The sequence below is a fragment of the Peromyscus leucopus genome, chromosome 5, assembly GCF_004664715.2.
Source record: "Peromyscus leucopus breed LL Stock chromosome 5, UCI_PerLeu_2.1, whole genome shotgun sequence".
Taxonomy (NCBI): domain Eukaryota; kingdom Metazoa; phylum Chordata; class Mammalia; order Rodentia; family Cricetidae; genus Peromyscus; species Peromyscus leucopus.
Genome location: NC_051067.1, coordinates 120,847,740 through 120,866,614, shown reverse-complemented (window position 1 = coordinate 120,866,614; position 18,875 = coordinate 120,847,740). Strand labels below are relative to the sequence as shown.

The following is an 18,875-nucleotide window of genomic DNA, read 5'->3' as shown; positions in this document are numbered from 1 at the left end:
GCTCCCAACCCAACTCCACCGGTTCCTCAAAGCTACAAACCCAGGAAGGCACAGATGGCCCCCAAGCTTTGCCTTTGACAAAGCCATAAACACAAATTCTGACCCGAGCCTGGCCAGGAGACTAGCCCTTAGCTGCCCTTGCTGGTCCCACTGTACATAGCTAAAGACTTAGTCATTCTGTACTTAAACATGCAAAAAAATGCAAATAACTAACACACCTGTGAGGGCGAAGAGAGTCATCTCCACAGTGTGGGGGGCTGGAAACTACAGGACCTTATGGGGATGGAGGTGGTGTCCTTAGGTGGGAAAAGTGGTGAGTCCTGGATGTCAGCCCAAGACCCCCAGGAGGCCTGAAATCTTAGGTCCCTTCCCATCACCCCCCTGTTTGTAGGAGTCTTTGACAGAACCATCCAAGGTTCAAGCTGATTTGGGTAAATCCTGAATCCTTCTAGAAGATGATATCAACTTGAGCATAATTCCAGTTAGCAAGTCAACCAAGCTCATTCCTCTCTCTTCCACCTGCCTCCTATGTAAGGGAGGTTGGCACCTGGAATTGGTACAGGACACACCCAGACACCAGATTCTCAGCACAAAGGAGATGTATTACCCCTGGGGGAGCGGCGGGGGTGCAGAAGGGGTGTGCTGCAAAGGCAGCAGCAGCAAGTACAAGCAAACAGGAAAAGCAAGAGAGGCTGTGTCTGCGGGAGGGGGTTTTCAGGGGGGAGGGCGGAGCCTGTGCTAGGGCGAGTAGGTAAATCCCGATTGGACGCGTTAGTCAGACAATGAACTTTGATTGTTGGACCTTGGTGTTTTGTCTCAGGAATGAGTCAGTGGCCAAATAAGGGAACAGACCTTGGGGGCTAGCTTTAGGAATGTGATCTAGAGGCCTGTAGCAAAAGGGGGAGAAGGGTAAAGGGCAAAACCGCAGACACCATGTTTACCCTGCTTGAGCCTGCTAGAGTCCTTCCCCCCACCCCACTCTTTCCGGGCTGCCTAGGGTAAGGAACTTCTTCCTTCTATAGCCTCAAGGTTTCCTGCCAGCCCCTTAGAGCAGAGCGCCTGGGCTGGGATAACAATCAGGTAGATGAAGAAGGTCCTTAATGCACTTTACAAATCAGCAGAAGAGAAGTGAAGAGCCCTGACTTTGTTCCTAATGGGCTCTGGTTACCTGCAGCGCTGGTCCTCACAGGTGACTTTAATTGGATGAATCCAGCCTGAGAAAAATCTGTGCTGCCAGCAAGAGTGAGATGTAAGCCCGAGCTACCTAGTTCTTGATCTTGATACCGGACCTTGCACACACCAAGTCTCTCATACCCTTGTCTCTCTAAAGCGAAGGGCGTAGAAGAGTGTGGCGGTGAATTTCCAAGGTCAACTCGATTTAGAATCGTCATGGAAACACTGCTGGGTTTGTCTGGGATGGTGTTTACAGAAAGGTTCAAATGGAGAGGCCAGGCCCACCCTGAAAGTGAGTAGCACTGCTTTATGGCTGCACTGGGGTCCAGTACCAAGCCAAAGGGAGAAAACATGTGGAATCCCTGTGTTCATCTCTCTCTGCTTCCTGACTGTGGATGCAAAGAGACCAGCTGCCTCATGCTCCTGCCACCATGCCTTCCTCTCTGTAACAGCTGTTCCTGTAAACTGAATCAAAATAATCCCTTCCCCCCTGACGTTGCTTCTTACCAGGTCCTTGGTTGCAGCAATGAGAAAGGGTAACTAATACCTGCACTGTGACCAAGCTCATGGAAGTAAGGTGCAACGGGATCATTTGTCTTAGTTAAGGCTTCTGTTGCTGTGAAGAGATACCATGACCATGGCAACTCTTATAAAGGAAAACAGTTCATTGAGGTGGTAACTTACAGTTGCAGAGGTTCAGTCCATTATCATCATGGCAGGGAGCATGGTGGCGGCGTGCAGGCAGACATGGTACTGGCTACATCTTCATCAGAAGACAACAGGAAGTGGACTCAATGTCACACTGAGTAAAGCTTGAGCAAAAGAGACCTCAAAGCCTTCCCTCACCATGACACACTTCCTCCAACAAGGCCACACCTACTTCAACAAGGCCGTACCTCCTAATAGTGCCATTCCCTTTGGGGGTCATTTTCTTTCAAATCACTGCACCATTCATGGTGAGTGCCTGCAGGAAAGGTCCTATGTGCAGGCACCAAGTACCCGGAGCCCTGAGCCTGGGCTGCCCTGCCCCAGAGTTGCCTGGTTTTCTGTCTAATCACACTTTGGTTTTATTGAGACACAATTAAAATAACATGAATTGCACCTTGTCAAAATACACATTGCTGAGGGTTTAGATAATATGTTCACCGCAACAGCAGGTGCTGATTGGCACTACTATCCCATTTTAAAACATTCCTAGCATCCCAAAGAAACCCCTTTTCCATTTAGAGTCCCTCCTTCCTACCCCTCCCAAGCCCCAGCAGCCACTAATATGTTTTCTGTTTCCATGGGTTTGTCTACCCAGAACATTTCCTTCCATTGTATAGATTCATACAGCATGCGACCTTGTGTGTTTGAAACTGAGTTTGAATCTCCACCCTAAAGCTGTGTGACCTTTTTCAGGCCTCCAGGACCTTCCCCACGTGGGCAATGGGATCAGAGTGGATTCTTCATTACATGACTAGGTGAGCTGCTACATTCAAAACTCCAGAGAGGGCGTCACTCATAGCCAACCCCTCACATGGAGGTCACCTTACTCCTAGTCAGTACTGCACACCGAAGGGGTCCTCACCCAGAGTCAACACCACACAGACAGCCACAACTTTGGCGAGTGTTATGTCTGCATCTGCAGCTCTCCTGCCCTGAAGCACCGGGCTGGAATAAGAGATAAAAATGAGGTAGCACACAGAAGAGGAAATACCTTCGGCCCTTCCCACTTCCTAGCCAGATGAGGAGTGTATGATCAGGAGCCCAGCTTAAAGGGGTGCAAGGAGTCTCATCATACACACATTTGACTATCACAAATCTAGTTTTTTTACCAGGAAAAAAAAAAAGACAGAAGGGAAAAAACAATGTAACCACTGCAATTAAGTGTTGTGAAATTATATCGTGTCTATATTCTTTGTTATGCACTGTACATGGCCGCATGCATTATACATTTTTCTATATTGATTACAGCACAGGCTTGCATACACAAAACCACGCATACTGCACTTTAATGGGCAACTTCAAAGATTTCAAGGTTAATGACAACTCTGTGTTTGCTTTAAACCCTGACTTTACAACCCAACCTCTGAGTAAAATTCAGCTCCATTGTATGTCAGCAATACCAATTTAGAATTATTCCAGATGAATTAAATCAACAATAACAAAGTGGAATCTCTCTAGATGAATCTAACCAACCAACACACAGTCGAGAGCTGGATGGGAGGCTGCCACTGACTCCAGTTGTTCAACACCCACCCACCAAGCACCATTTCTGTTCTCCACAAACTCACAGCATCACTTTGAAAGCAAACCACAGGATCACAGGGGTCAGGGAGTGGCAGAACAACGGGGTTAAGGAAACAGGGAGAGAGTAATCTGTTACCCGGCCCCCAACAGAAAGGCAGTAGCTGTAGCCTCTCTCCCTGGCAATCCCTTGTCTGCTTTGTCATATTTCATAGCACTTGTTGCCACCTGATGGACAACATATGTCCCCCTGCTCATCTGTGTCACTGTGAGTGCTCGCCAGGAGGCATCTGGTCTACCTTACTCATTTGGGCATTTCTGGTGTCTTGAAGGGTGTTTCACACTTAGCAGATGCCTGCTAGCCATGACTTACTGAATGGCTGAGGGCCATTTCTTTCAGATGCTTTACTTTTCTCCCATGTGCTGTCCTCCAGACAGCCACAGTCCACTCCCCTCACCTCAGTTTGCTTCCTTGTTAATTATCTAAAAGTAGTGGGGATATTTTCTATCTCAAAGGCAAGATTAAAGTAGCAACCCGGGGCATTAGCAGAGTGTGACCATCTAGTGGGAAAGAGAGTATCTGGAGATGTGTGCTCACCCCAAATCAAAAGAATGCCCAGCATATGAGGAGATGGTTCAGCTGATAAAGCTCAACATGAGGCCAGAATTTGGATCCCCGGAACTCACATAAAACCAAGCAGGCATGGGGGCCTTCTGTAATCCCTGTACTCAGGATGCAGAGATGGGGTCCCCAAGACAAGCTTGCAAGCTAGATGAGCCAGACTTGGTGAACTCTGATGTCAGGAAGGGATCCTACCTCAATAAATAAAGTGGAGAGTTATCAAAGAAGACACCAGTGTCAGCTTTGGGCATTTACATGCACACACATGTTCCCATACACATGTATACTCATACAAACAATGCATGCACACACATTTGCGCACATGTTCCCACTCCCATGTAAACACGCACACACACTCACAACAAGAAAAATAAATAAATAAATAAATAAATAAATAAAATAAATGAATAAATAAAAATTTAAAAGGACTGTCCATTACCACAGTCCATTCTTCCATCATTGGCTCTATGTGTGGAGGGAAGTTCCAGGAACTCCTGACAATAGTGGATGGGATGCCGCATACTCACGCCAGGTCAAATACCTGCATGCCTCTCTATTCTTCTGCCCAGGAACCCACAAACCCATGGATGATTTACCACACCAGCAAAGGCTCAACAGAGAAAATGCAGAGGAGTGGGTGGTAGCAGGGCACTAGCAGAAGGTGGGCACAGGTGAGCTCTAGCTGCCCGTCTTTCAGGCGGATGGTTCAGAAATTTTACATAGTTTCCCTGTGGGGGCCTCCAGCAGCCATGAGCCCATTGCCCATGACGGTATTCAATCAGTGACACAGGAATCATTGGTTCAGTGCATCCCTCCTCCCATGTCTCTCTGTCTTCACTCACTCACTTCTGAGCCCTTGGGTCAACTTCCAGATGAGTCCTTTTCACCCAAGCTTGTATCTCCATTGAACCAAGATGCAGTGCTGATACCAGTGTACATTTGAATACCAAGAAAGCCTTCAGGGTTACAGAGCCCTAATCACCAATGAGAGCTAAATTACAACCTGTCTTAAGGCTGCTCTGAGAACTTACCCAGGGCTTTCACAGGGGCCTGTGGCACAGCAGCGGAATCCCGTATTAAGAAGATGTAAAGTGTGGTGGGGGCGGGGCTATTTCCTTGCCAATGATCAGGACCTTAAGCAACCTATAAAATCTTCACAACTCATCAGGCCTCCCTGTATCTCCAGATCAGGGAGTACATATTTGTGTGTGAAGGTGAACATGTAAGTGCCTGTTCGTGTAAGTTCATGTACATGTGTATATACTTGTAGAAGCCAGAGGACAAACTGGAATGCCTTTCCTTAGGTAACATCCACCTTGGGATTCTTTGGGGTTCTGATTTGTTTTGAGACAGGGTTTCATCAGACAGTCCTGGCTAACCTGACCCTTACTATGTAGGCCATGTTGACCTTGAACTTACAGAGAGCTACTTGCCTCTGCTTCCTGAGTGCTAGGATTAGAGACATGTGCCACCCTGCCTGGCTCACCTAAGATTATTGTTTGTCTCTAAAACAGGGTCTCTCACACCACCACACCCATCTTTCCCTTTTCTCAGTTTGATTCTCATGAGAAGCTGGTCCATTTGACAGATGAGACCACTGAGTCTCCTCTGCTGAAGGTCACATTGTGAATGAAATGAGGGCTTGAAATAGCTTCCAAGTTCACAGTGTGTGGGAGTCAGTTAATAACAACTTTCAAGATACCCACTGTAAATGTATTAGGGAACTTACAGGTTTGCAGATGGAAACTGCCCACAGTGGGAGTATTTACACCACAGAAATGGTCAAATAGTGCCAACTACATGGTTTAGATGTGTGTGTGTGTGTGTGTGTGTGTGTGTGTGTGAGAGAGAGAGAGAGAGAGAGAGAGAGAGAGAGAGAGAGAAAGTTGTTAGGCACTTAGCAAAGCACCATTGCCTGGCACCCAGTTGGATATTCTTATCCCGTGCGCAGAGTGCGGAAGTCACTGACGACACACCGCACTCTGGAAGAAAGGCTTGTTAGCATTCGCCGAGTGACTCTGAAAGTGGTAGATCATTATTTGCTTCATGTTAGAAATATTTCTAGTGCTGCTGATTGAATGTTCACAAAACCATTAAAAGGCTTGGCAAGGCTCCTCTCAAATATCTTTTGCATGAAAAGTCTCAGAGATTGGTTAATTGTGGAGGCTTCACCCGGGTCGCTCTAATCAAGGACATATCCAGGCCCCCATGATGCCCATCCCCAATGCAGGCATAGACAGGGTTTGGGGTCACCCATATAATGGGGTCCAGATGGCCCTCTAAGCATGCACACAGTCTGGCTAGCACCTCTGCCCTGACATACATGTAGGTGCTCAGCTAATGTCGAGCACCTCTTTGAGTGACAAGTTCCCATTAGAAATGTCAGAAGTGAAGCAGGATCCCTTCCCCTCAGCCCTTGTCTGAAATCTCTAACCCAGCCACCCCTATATCTTGCAGGTCTCCCCACAAAAGCCTTCATCTGCTTTTCTCACGTGTCCTGTCACCTCTCTTCTGGTTGTCTCCACTCCATGAGCTCAAGCCCATGGTATCTTCTTGAAGCCATATCCCACTCCAGACATTTGCTACACTGAAGTTGGGTGACCTTCTGAAAGTGGAAATTGAACCATGTTCCTCTACACCCTCCTCTTGTGAACTTCATGGCTACCTATCACTTGGAAACAAACATTAAAACTCTTGAAGCAACCAACACAGGCCCAAGGGCTTGCCACCTCCTGGCCACACCCCAGACCACTGTCCATGCTGGACTGTCCCCTTCTGCACAGAGGCTTCAGCCAGTCTGTGCCTTCTTCCTAGAATGCCTCTCCCATGCCTCTCCTCTCCAGGGCTTCACCAACCGACTTCATCCTGAAGCGTTGAGATCCAGCATAAGGCTGCCAGAGAAGCCTCCCAGACCCTTTATCTAGGTCTCATGCCTTGCCTTTCTTATTCCCATTGTCCATCTGTTCATCCATGAATGTTTGCCGAGTGCCGACCCTATGCCGGGCACTGTTGAGAACCACAGGGACACAGACTTGGATGAATCAGATCACAACAGCTCGTGCCATCATGGGATGGATATTTCAGTAGAGGAGAAAGATAAAAAACGCAGACAAGCACAAGATGCGTGGTGGTACCGCCTCACACAACCCTGTTGCCTTCCTTTACCATGGTTGTCTCGCTTTTCAATTATTCATTAATTGATATTGATCCCCCCTACCAAGCAGAGCCCTAAGAGAACAGAAACTGAATCTGCCATATTAGCAACAGGACCCTAAATACACCAGTGTTACATGGAGCACAGTGGGCCTGTACAGAAATCTTAGGTATCTGTGGGCGCACTAGTCCGAAGTGAATTCTAAGGTCAATTTACTTTGGGCCTGGGACCTGGGATGGAGAATCCCTGATGACTGAAACCCTCACCACACCCCTTTGAAAAGTCTCTATGTACCGACTTTGCCTGTAATTTTGAGCTGAACCAAGGGGCAGATGATTTTTTTGATAGAGACAGATGGCGTTGGGGGCCAGGCAGTCTTAACTCTGTTGTTCAAGCACAGAGCCCTCATAACAATTCTATAAACGAATAGGTATGGCTTCGATCCAAATGAACTATTTATAAAAACAGGCTTCAGGCAGGAACCAGCCCACAGGCTATAACTTGTCACCTCTGAGTCAGATGTCCCTAAATGCCCACAGCTCCTGGCAGTTGAGAGTGAGCTTACCCAGCCCATCACAGCTATGGGTTCTACCGCAATGTCCAGACACTCTCTGGAGAGGGACAGAAAGATTCTCCCAGAAGCACATGCTTCCCGAGTGCACAGCAACCATCTCGGTCTTGTATCACAGGACACACATGGTTCTCTGCCACCTGGGAGGGAAGCAACAGCAGCAGCCCAGGGGACCAGGAGGCAGGGATGATGAAGGCTGCTGCATTCCTTTGCGGGCCTCCAGGCTCTGCAGGAGGCTGAGCTCATTTCCGGCCCTGCCTGGGCATGTGTCAGGACTTCTGCCCTCCACCCAGTCCGGCTTGTATTCAGCTGGGAGACACAGGGTCTTTGTGCCTCTGCAGCAGATCGGTGACACTGGCTGGTGTCTTTGAAATTAGATGTGACATGCCAAAACATGCCTATTGCTAATGTTAATTTTCAAGAACTTGACTTTGGCTGGCAGTGGGGGGAAAAAATCACTTTACTTCCAGAATGTGTAGTTATATTTAACCTTGTTTGCGGGGTGGGGGTGGGGGGTCCTGTAGCTATGGCAAGCAAAAGGCCTACCCACTATGGTGGGACGAGACACACAGGTTACTGCAGTGTTTATGGAGCCAAAGAACCTCAGCCACGACGCTGACACTGTGCAGGGCCAATCCGCTGTTCCAAACAGACACACAATATCACAGCAGCTTCGGGGCAGCCCACATGGAGGTTTGAATGAGACATATCCTTCACTGGCTCAGGTTCTTGAACACTTGGCTCCTAGTTGGTAGCACTGTCTGGGGAGTGAACGCAGCCTTGCTGAAGGAAGTGTGTCACTGGGGCCGGGTTCGAGTTCATAGTCTTGCCGCACTTCCAGTTTGCTTGGGGCTTCGTGTTTGTGGTTGAGACTGTGATTTCTCAGCTTTCTGCTCCTGACCCCTGGCTGCTGGGACATCTTGATATTGAGGGTATAGCATACCAGAGTTCACATATCATATCATATCTCTAACATAGCAGGGTTCACAGGGACTCGGGCTGCAGGGTGCTGCTTGTCCTCATGTCGTTACTGTGAGTGGAGCAATGGTCTGGGTGCTGTTGGCCCTCAACAGCACTGGCAATCATGTCCTTGGGGAGGAGGGGTTGTCTTGGTTCCAAAACTCACATCTGCATTTCATCACAGGGACCCGAAAGTCTCCCGCTCCTCCCTTCTATCATCATTATTACTGTGTGTCACTATTATGTGAATGTATGGTATGTGTGCTCATGAGTGGGGTGCACATGTTTGTGCGCCCACATTCAGATGCTAGAGGAGATCTAGGGTGTGCTGCTCTACACTCTACAGACTTCCTCGCTGGATCTGGAGCTTGGCTGGTGGTCACCAAGCCCTGGTGATCATCCTGCCTCCACCCCTCACAGTGCTGGGGTTACATTTGGTTTGGGGAATTTGAACTCAAGCCCTCGTGCTTGTACAACAAGCATGCTTACCCAGAGGGCCAGCATCCCAGTCCTAGGTTACTTCCTTTTAAAGTAGCATATCGCGAAGAAGTTACCCACATGGATTTGATTGGGCCTCGGTTTAGGACAGCAGCATCAGTCAGCTATAGGGTCGAGTAGGCAGAGTTCCTACAGTAAGTGCATGGCTTCCAGGAGGAGATGGGGAGGATTGTGGCCAAATGCAAAGCAGGTTCTGCCTGAAGGGGGCAGTAGCAACTCAGCGCATGCCAACCAGCGTGGCATGGAAAGAGCTTAAGTAGCCAGGGCCTCTGGGCTTTTAAGAAATGCAGGAAACCTGGATTGTCTTTTAAATGTAGTGATGTCGTGAATTTTAAAAGATTTGGGCCACCAGTTACCTTCATGGGTTTAAGTTGACCGGCTGTTGCCAGTCTGAATCCCTGCCTAGAAGCTGGGCTGGAAGAGTTGGGATAGATCCCATCAAGCAGACAGGTGACATGAGGTTCAATTGGCTAGCCCCCAGTCCACCTCTCCCACCGGGCTCTGGCTAGGTGGGAACAAGTCTGAGATGGTATTTCTCTACATTAGCCTCAACCCAGGAGAGAAAGATGACTCTCATCCTTAACCCCAGACTACAGCCACCATCCTGTATCTCTGGTGTCAGAGGAGACAGGCCATGGGGAATTGTGTTGGCAGCATCCCTCAAGAGGCCAGATTTTCCAGGACGTCTGGACACCTCGCTGACAGCTAAATGGAAGGGGGGCCCAAGCCTCTGGCCACTTGATTCGATTCTACTGGACTGATCATTGTGATTGGATGACAGACGAATATTTCCCTCTCCTTTTCAGGAGGTGCTGGAGCTCAAGCTGTGACTGAGGGGTTCTCTCTCCTGGTAGGTGTGTCTTGGCAAAAAAAAATATCTTCCTTCCCAGGCAGAATGGTTCCTGCCTCTGCTGCCTAAAAAATAAAACCAGCTCCAACTGAAATCAAAACACCAGGAAATGTCCAAACTTCCTCCTAGTCCATACTGCATTGTCCACAAAATCCTTTGAAAATTGTTCCTGCGCTCACCCTCCAGGGACCCAGTGTGGAAGAGTAAAGACAGAACGCAGGAACACAGCACTAAGGAGAAAGGGGAGGAGAAGGATGGAAAGACAGTGGGAAACGACAGACCCTCCCATCCAGGACAGCGTGCAGTCGAAAATCTAGAATAAAAAGTGTTCGTTTTGATGGACCTGTTTCGCTTCAGCAGAATTCTCCAGAATAAGAGCTTCAGGCTGAGAATTTTGTAAGGCTGTGGATGGAGCCCCCTTCTGGAGAAAATTTTCATCAGGTACAAAACAAGATCAAAACATACAAAGATGGGCATGTGTGCACACACACGCAACCACAGAACGATTTTGGGCTGTTAAGATAATATGCCTGTCATCAGGTAGGAACTGAAAGCATAGCTTAGTCTTTTCCTTGCTTTCCACGAAAGAGAAGTTATCTGGGCTCTTGAGTAGCTGTGGTTTTTCGACAGAAAGGAAAGGTGAGATTCTCAGGACCTGAGCTCTCCCTTCATCTAGAGAGTTAACTTCAGGTGGCCGGTCACTTGTCACAGCCAAGTCCTAGTACTGGAAGATAGCGGCATGGTTGGCATGGTTTTATTGGTGAGTGATTTCACGCTAACACATGGAGGATTCTTCTAGAAGGAAATAGATTTTATTTAGGAGATTTCAAGACACGAAAAGGGAAGAAGGGAGGAGACAGAAAAGGGAAGGTCTGCTGAGAGGACCTTGGAGGCTTCCAGTAACTCGGTGGAATTACACAAATCCAGGTCACATACTCAGCCTAGTAGTGTATCAAAACTATTTTGGGATTCGCTAAAAATATTTATAATGATGTTTAGACATGGGAATTTTCACCACTGTGAATCCTTTCTCTTCCCCCCTGTTTCCCTGGAACTTCTGAAATAGTGCAGTCTGCCACAGGTGGAAGTCACCAGGCTGGGGGTGCCCTCTCAGACTCTGAGTCCCTGCCCTCATCGGAAAGGCTTGGCACATGGACCAGGGTCTTAAAATAGAGCAGGCAGAGTGGCGGCCACATGAGAAGATGTGGAGACTCCCTTGAGGTCCTGAAAGGCAAGATGCTCACTCTCAGAAAGAACTTTCCACTTTAAGCCAACCGCACAGAATTCCATGAAATTCTTTCGGACACTCTGGAGGGACAGCTCTCCAGACCTGAGCCACTCCCTAGAAATTAATTCTTGGGGGATTGCTCATGCATGGTGAGAAACTGGGCAGGGTGGAAGTGCTGCCTCATGGGAGTGGGCAATCCCATCCACAGTGGAATTTCTAACTCACACTTCTGTGTTCATTTGTTGCCCATTCATAACAGTAGCCAAATTCCAGCCGATACTTCCAGAATCGTTTTTCCCAGAACACCCCAGGAGAAAAGAGAGGTCTTCCAGCCATTATTGTTTAGAAGCTTCCCACCCCCACCCCCAACCCTTCCAAATTTGGAAAGTGGCAAGTCTGCCAATGAGCAGCTAGAGGCTGATAGCTTCCAAGCTGGGCCCAGTGCCTGCTGTGTGTATGAGTGTGTGGAAAAACACACACGGGCTTGCCCTAGCTCCGCAGGGCAGTGACTAATTTGCTCTATCCCATTGTTTTCCCCTTTCTTCTGTTTTCTTTCTGCCTCAGGAAAGTTTGGGTTAGGCTTGTTGACTCAAAGCCTCCGAGACACCCCAACCCAGATGCACACACCCACTTTTCTGGATGACACAAAGAACCCCTGCACTTAAACCCCTTGCTGGTGAATGCTGGTGAACTCAACTACACCTTGCGTGGGTAGAGACTATTTCCCCTCCAGGTACCACTTCCGGGAGAACATCAGTTACCGTCCTAAAGCAGATCCGTGCTCTGATTATGCACGCCAATCAAAGAGAGAAATAAGCCCCTCAGGGCTGGCCATTTATTTCCAGTTCAGACGCAACCGAGTGTGCTTTCAAAGCCCACTGTGCCAGCCTGCCCTGCAAGAGGAGACACACCAGTTGCTTTGCAGAGGCACCCTGTTTGAAGCCCCTAGCCCCAGCCCTGGAAGCTTTCCCAAGCTCTCCCACAGTCTGCTTTGCTCACAGAAAACATCAGTTTGGATGAGCCCTGGAATCACACTGAAGGAGAAACACGAAGACAGGAAAACTATGAAAGTCCCGGGGAAGGCAACAGTCCATGCCCCAGATGCTAACACATTGCCTAGGGCTGCCTGTTGCATGCAGCCTTGTCCACCCAGCAGCCTAGCAGTTCTAAGGGCTCATAGTGATGGATTCTTCGACTGTGGAGAACCTGGCAACTCAAATAGGGTGAAGAACTCGCCCACGGTGGCTATACTAGCAGCCGAGGGCAGGAAGGATCTGCCTGGATCTTTCCATCCAGGTATGCTCTTCCCCCACCTTGCTAATTGGGAGACATACAATCTACTACCTGAGGGATAGTTAGAGCCCTAGAGATGTGGAAAGCTGATTCAAAGGCAAGCATAGTATTCAGAGCAGGACCCCTAGAGAACCAGCAAACAAATTCCTGGTGGGAAAGGAGCAACTGTGTGGACCCCTGGGCTGTGTGTCCACTGAAGATGTCAGAAGTGAGGATGGGAGAGCCTGGCCAGCGGTTAGCATCTTACCCTTACTTGGGGTCACACACACACACACACACACACACACACACACACACACACACACCACCCTTGAGTCGTTTCTATGGTCATTGCATTTCTCGGATGCTAGCTCCTCTCCAGCAGCCATCTCCTCTTAGAAGGCTACCTATACAACCCTGACTTCCTTTCTTCTTTCCCACTTCGTGCTCAACCATGTGCCTTTTCCTCTGGCACCCAAGAATCCTGGCCAGAAACTCAACACCCATGCCTCAGGCATCCCCTCTCTCCTCCACTCCCTTCTGCATGGCTCTACACTTCTCCTACCCACTTGTAGGCTGCCAGCTCTGGGTCCCAGAGGGTGCCTAAAAGGACAAGGAGGGACTGAGTCAGTATGTTCTCTGGAGCTTCAGTCCCCGGGGGAGTGCTGGGCGTGCCCCCTTAGCCACCAATGCCTCTGGTATGTCCCCCAAGCATTGCTATCCTACACCCAAACTTCCAGGGATCTCTGAGCTTCAGAGCTTCAGCCCGGCTGAGGAGAGACCCCGGAACGCCTCTCCCCCGCTCTGCCAGCCCTGCCCAGGCACCGCAGCGATCTGGAGGGTTACCCGGCAGCTGCAGCCTGGTGGGGAGGCTTGAACTTTTTCCTTACGCTCAGCACCACCCGCCCGGGGAAGACAACAGAGGCTGCAGCCTGGCTCCGGCAGGAGCTCCAGCTGGCTGGACAATGGGGGCCCAAGAAGCTGGGGTACTGGGCCTGCACTCTGGAGAGGGGACCGCGCTAAGGCCCTTCCGAGCCTGGGGCTGGAAAGCCAAAAGACCCCAATGCGGGAGCGGCGGGCGCCTGTGCTTTGAACGACAGCAGCAGCCGGGCTGCGGAGATCCGCTGGCGGGAGGCGCCTTGCAGCTCGCCAGCCGGGCTGGGCGAAGAGAGGACGAGCGCCCCGGGAAGTCAGTGATGCCAGCTCTGGCCTCTCCCAGCCCGGCAGCCCCGCAGCCCGGCAGCTCGCGATCCCGAACGCAACAGCTCTTCCCCGGCTAAGACGCTGGGCTAAGGGGGCAAGCACAACGCCCAAGAGTCGCCTCGAAAGGAGTGTGTATCCGATACACGAGATTCTGGAGGAGGCGAACCAAAGTTACCACACTTGATGTCAGCCAGGATGTCGCCCCTGCTTGCAAAAAGGCTCTGTCCTCCCCGGAACGAGCGTGTACACACACACACACACACACACACACACACACACACACACACCGAGACTAGCCGGCATGGGGAGCCAGGCCCCTCTAGGATCGGAGCTGGGGGTGACCTCGCATCCGAGCGAGCCGGGTCTGTCTGCACGGCCGCGTCAGGAGCCCCGCGACCCTCCGATCGCTCCTGGCCATCGCCAAGCAGGGCGATCCAAATGCAGAAAGCAGGTGCGGAGCGCGCTGCCAGCGGCTCGCGTTCCCTACCTGGGACAGCAGAACGCACAGGGCGAGCGGAGTTCTCAGCTGCATCTTGCCCGACTAGAAGAAGCGCCTGGCGGCGTTTGCATTCATACACGCGGCTGCACTGAGCATATTTTCCGTGGGAGCCAGCCTTTGAGGAGAGGCTCTGCCTCGCCAGCCAGCCAACTTCCCAAATAGATCAGCGGCAGCATCGCGAAAGCATTGGGTAGCGGCTGATGACCAGGACCAATGGCTTTACAAGACGGATTCCTTCATAACGCTCCCTCGTTTTGCATGGCAGATAGGGGCGAGCACCTCACGGGGGGAGAGCCCCCTCAGAGCAAGGAGGCAGCACGCTGGCTTTTTTTTTTTTTTTTTTTTTTTTTTTTTGGACTCCTGGGGCCCAGCCTCACAAATCAGGCTGGGCAATGCCAGCCGATTCCACTTTCCCTGAGAACTGGAATTGCACCGGGGACTGGCAGCCACTTCTTACACAGTGCAAAAAGATTCTCTTTATTAAAATGTTAATAAGATCCACTTTATTCCCAATAAATCACATAAAATGACCCCAGCAGCCCCAGCCCTGTATGTCCTTAAAGCCTTACTGGTAGATTTCTTTGCCTTTGGTGCTCCCCCCCCCGTTTTTTCTCCCCCCCCCCAAAGTGGCTCTGCCACAGTGGTGTTTGGTGTTTTTCTGCCATCACACAAATCACAAAGAGGACAGATCAATTCTAGCTTGCAGGAAAAATCCATCAAGGAGCAATAGATTTTATTAACTGCTCAGGTGAGAGTGTGACTGGCCTCCACTCCACAAGCGTGCACCAAAGCCAAGACCATGACTTGAGCAAATTCTGTTTTTCCCCAGTGGATGTGACCTTTCAGGGGCCCCGAACAATTCCTATGGGCTCAAAATAGTGCTAGCCGTGGCTCAAGGAATTTTACAATTGGGGAGCCTTGGAGATCAGAGTAACAGGGCCATAAGGTGTGCCTTCCCTCACAGGGATTTAAAGCTAAAGCAGTAAAGTCCTTATTTCCATGCAACCTTCTTCCTAGAAGGACTTATGGTGCTTTACAATGAAGGGGATTTATCTACCCGAGATAGAAAATCTGGGCGACTGGAAAGTTGAGGAAACTACAACGCTAAATCCAGACTACAACTGCTTTGCTGTGATTTGGATATGAGCTTCCTAGTGGCCAAAGCAATATGAAAAAATGAGTGACATCACTTTTCTTATAGAAATGTGTCTAAGTTACATTCAATACTGGTGTAAATGTACTATATGGCATCTGTCATAGCAGAACACTGAGCAATGGATCATGCTGAGATCCAGTGGGTTGAAGAAATAGCCCAGTATCCAGCTAGGACCTGGAACATGGAAACAGTGATTGGTATATGTTATAGAATAGATGGCTAAGTTAATCAAGAACTAGCAGAAGGTAAAAAGGAGCACAGAGTCTGGAGCCTAACTAGCTTGCTGATACCCCAGCTTGCTAACACCCCTGCTTGCTGACACCCCAGCTCTTTACTCAGCAGCAAGTTGCCCAGACCCTCTGTGTCTCTCTTTGTTGTCTGATTAAAACTCCTAAACTCCCAAGATCACAGTAAGGATTCATACATGCAAACTGACATACTTTCTAAAATTTTCCCCTCGACTGCTCCTTAGTCATAAGGTCATTGCATGTGATTCCAAGGTCATTAATAACAATGCTTTGCTGTCTAGGGCTTTGTTGTTTTAGCCAACTGCACACCCTGCAGACAGCAAATGCCACCCAAAGAGCCCACAAAGATGCTGAGGAAACCACTGCCTCATCTGTTCATCTAATTGCCTAAATAATGCCATCTGCCCTGAGCATTTAATAAATATGGTCTTTAGTAGACGATATGACATAAGAGGACAATGTAAGAGCCATGTGTGTGGAAATCCATACCCATGTTGCTGCTCACTGATAAGGGACAAGCATAGAGTGTAAAAAGATTCAAATAAAGATACCTGAAATCTCTATTAGTCGCTATTCCAGGAAAACAGCCATCTGGTCAACCAGAGGCCAGCTGCCCTGAGACCAGAGATTAGCAAACAGACAGAGAAACAGAAAATGAGGGACAGCTCAGCTCAGAGGATGGGAGACCAAGGCGATGTGCACTGGTGGAATAGGACAGTCTTTCCTTATCACCATAACAACAGCTCTGTCCAGAGAGGCCCTTTTCTGAGTAGAGAGGGTCCTAAGCTGTACTCAGCAACAATTTGGTGTCTTGTCTTTGAACTTTGGTCAGCCTTCCTGTGCTCTCTCCCATCCATCACCCTTAATGCCTCTCACCAAATATATCCAGACTTCCACCTTCTGAGTAAATGTCAGGGCTAGACTTGTTTCCGATTGGGGTGGGGCATGTGAGCTGATCTAGCCAAGAAGCTGTGGTTGGGAGTGACATGTGTCACTGAAAGGCTGGGTGCTTCATGGCCACTGACAGACAGGTTGGTTGGTTTCCCTGGCAATAGGGATTAGGGGCATTTGTGCATGTTTCTTTACTGGGGAGTATTCTCAGGGAAACTTCAGCAGGAAAAGACCACAGAAACAGATGTGAAGAGGTGTGCTTACAAATAAGGTCATCTCCATCTCAGAGCCCCCGACTTAGAACAGCCCTTCAGAATTGGCCCTGTCCCAATTAGGCCAGTAGTTAGATATTCCCCAAATCATGAGGGAGATGATTTGGCTCAGACCAGGGCAGTTCTCTAGCCTGACCTCACTCCACCACACACATACATAGCTGAGAGGATGAGTCTCAGGGCATGGATGGCTCTGTGAGTTTGATGGTTTCAGCAAAGACAGATGCGGCTTGTGAACTGGAATCTTGACCATCCCATACCAGCATTCACCAGCTTCCCTGGGCTTCTCTCCTGGGAACCTCTACTCTCTAGCAGAAAAGCTCCAGCCAAGTTCTGACTTCAAGGATGCCTGGTCCTTACTCTTTCCTTGCCTCAGCTTCTATAAACAGACTCACCAAGGTGGGGCAGAGTTGAGTTTTCAAGCCTTGAGGTACTCCTAATAGCCATAGTGGTCTCTGGCTCTTTAAGCTTAAAGTGGTAGGAAGAGCCTTGCCTGCAGAATGAGGGCTAGATAGAGACCTGAAGACTCCATCTACATTGAACTTGTGGCCTTGACACCCTAAGCCTCAGTTTCTATTCAATAAAATGATACTCTTAATACAGTCACACTCCAAGGATGGCTGCAAAGCCCAATGTTACTTGTCCCCTTTCCCCCATACTCCCCTCTACACTCAGAGAATGTAATTTGGCCATAAAGCATGGGATGGAGTTTTGATCAACCAAAGCTTCTGATGATAAAAGGCTTCTGAAAAGGAAATCCATTTTTTGTTTGCGCGGTTCAGCTTGTTTTCCTTTTGACTCCCTAACGGGGGGCTTTTGACTAATGGATTGATCAATGGTGACCAATAATGCTGGTTCTGAGAACCACAGCTCTCTCCCTGTCCCCACTCTGCATCCTCTACACCAGCCCTCAGCAAGTCCAGATACTGTCGCAGAGGTGAAACTGTCTTTAGACCCTTTGGAGGTTCACACCCTGTCAAGGCACTTCAACTTGGCCGGAGAACTGACAGCCGGCAGCTGCCTCCTGTGGGTGCCAGGGCTTGGGACTATTTCCTTTGCTTGGATGATGTGGCTGAATACATTCCAGAGTGGTGACAGATGGCTGGGGATGTGCACAGGCTTGTGTGTATGTGCACAGGCATGTGGGATGTGTGTATGTGTTTGTGCATGCATGTGCAGGTGTGTCTGCTCCTATGGACTGATAGCAGTAGGTGTATAGTCTAGCAGAGATACACATTTTTCAAATTTTGCCTGTGCTGTTGTCCGTAACAAAACAATGGCAAGCTGGGCGGCGGCGGTGGCACACGCCTTTAATCCCAGCATTCAGGAGGCAGAGCCAGGCGAATTTCTGTGAGTTCGAGGCCAGCCTGGTCTACAGAGTGAGATCCAGGACAGGCATCAAATCTACATGGAGAAACCCCGTCTCAAAAAAAAAAAAAAAAAAAAAAAAAAAGCAAGACAAACAGGCATCCCCATGAAGAGAAACAGCTCTCAGAGTGCCTGGAGACCCCGTTGCATGATGGGCATACTGGGGCAGCATGGAAGTCCAGGCCATACCTAGTCAGTAAGTCTTAATGCTAACCATGCTTCCATCCTAAAACGGTGCACAATCCTTCAGGTTTCTTCAACACTAAAGTCTTGCTTAGTGGAGCACCTGCTTGTCCTGAGCCAGAACACCATTCTGTGCTTCTTCAGAGCCTTCGGTACTTCCTCTGTGTCACCAGTTCCTCTAAACAGTGTCACTCCAGTCAACATCACATGCTTCACCTTGAACTTGGCTTTGCCACATGACTTGTAAGGAGAGGGAAACAATGGCGGGCCAGTTGTAAGTCCAAGTCCCAAGAGACCCTCTCTGCTTCACTTTGCTCTCCCTTAAGATTTGGATGAGAGATGGACCCCCAACTCTGGCAAAATCACATGTTTAAGTGCATGGTCCCCGGCTGGTGGCACAGTTTCGGGAGGTTGTGGAACTTTTAGGAGGTGAGGCCTGGTTGGAAGAAGTGCATCTCTGGGTAATACAGGCCTTGAGGTTTATAGACAGATGGACAC

At 49.3% G+C, this 18,875-nt stretch overlaps 1 protein-coding gene across 2 annotated transcripts in view; it reads right to left on the bottom strand.

The window, feature by feature from the left end:
- The window catches only part of Cdh13 (cadherin 13), a 1,005,873-nt gene extending 991,343 nt beyond the window's left edge, over window positions 1-14,530 (bottom strand). Inside the window, exon 1 of one of the 2 annotated variants that reach the window (XM_028875721.2) lies at window positions 14,248-14,530. In XM_028875721.2, the coding sequence (XP_028731554.1) occupies window positions 14,248-14,292 (45 nt within the window). In that variant the 5' untranslated portion in view covers window positions 14,293-14,530. The remainder of the gene's footprint in view (window positions 1-14,247) is intronic. The other variant, XM_028875722.2, reaches the window with a different exon arrangement.
- Window positions 14,531-18,875: the final 4,345 nt, after the last annotated feature.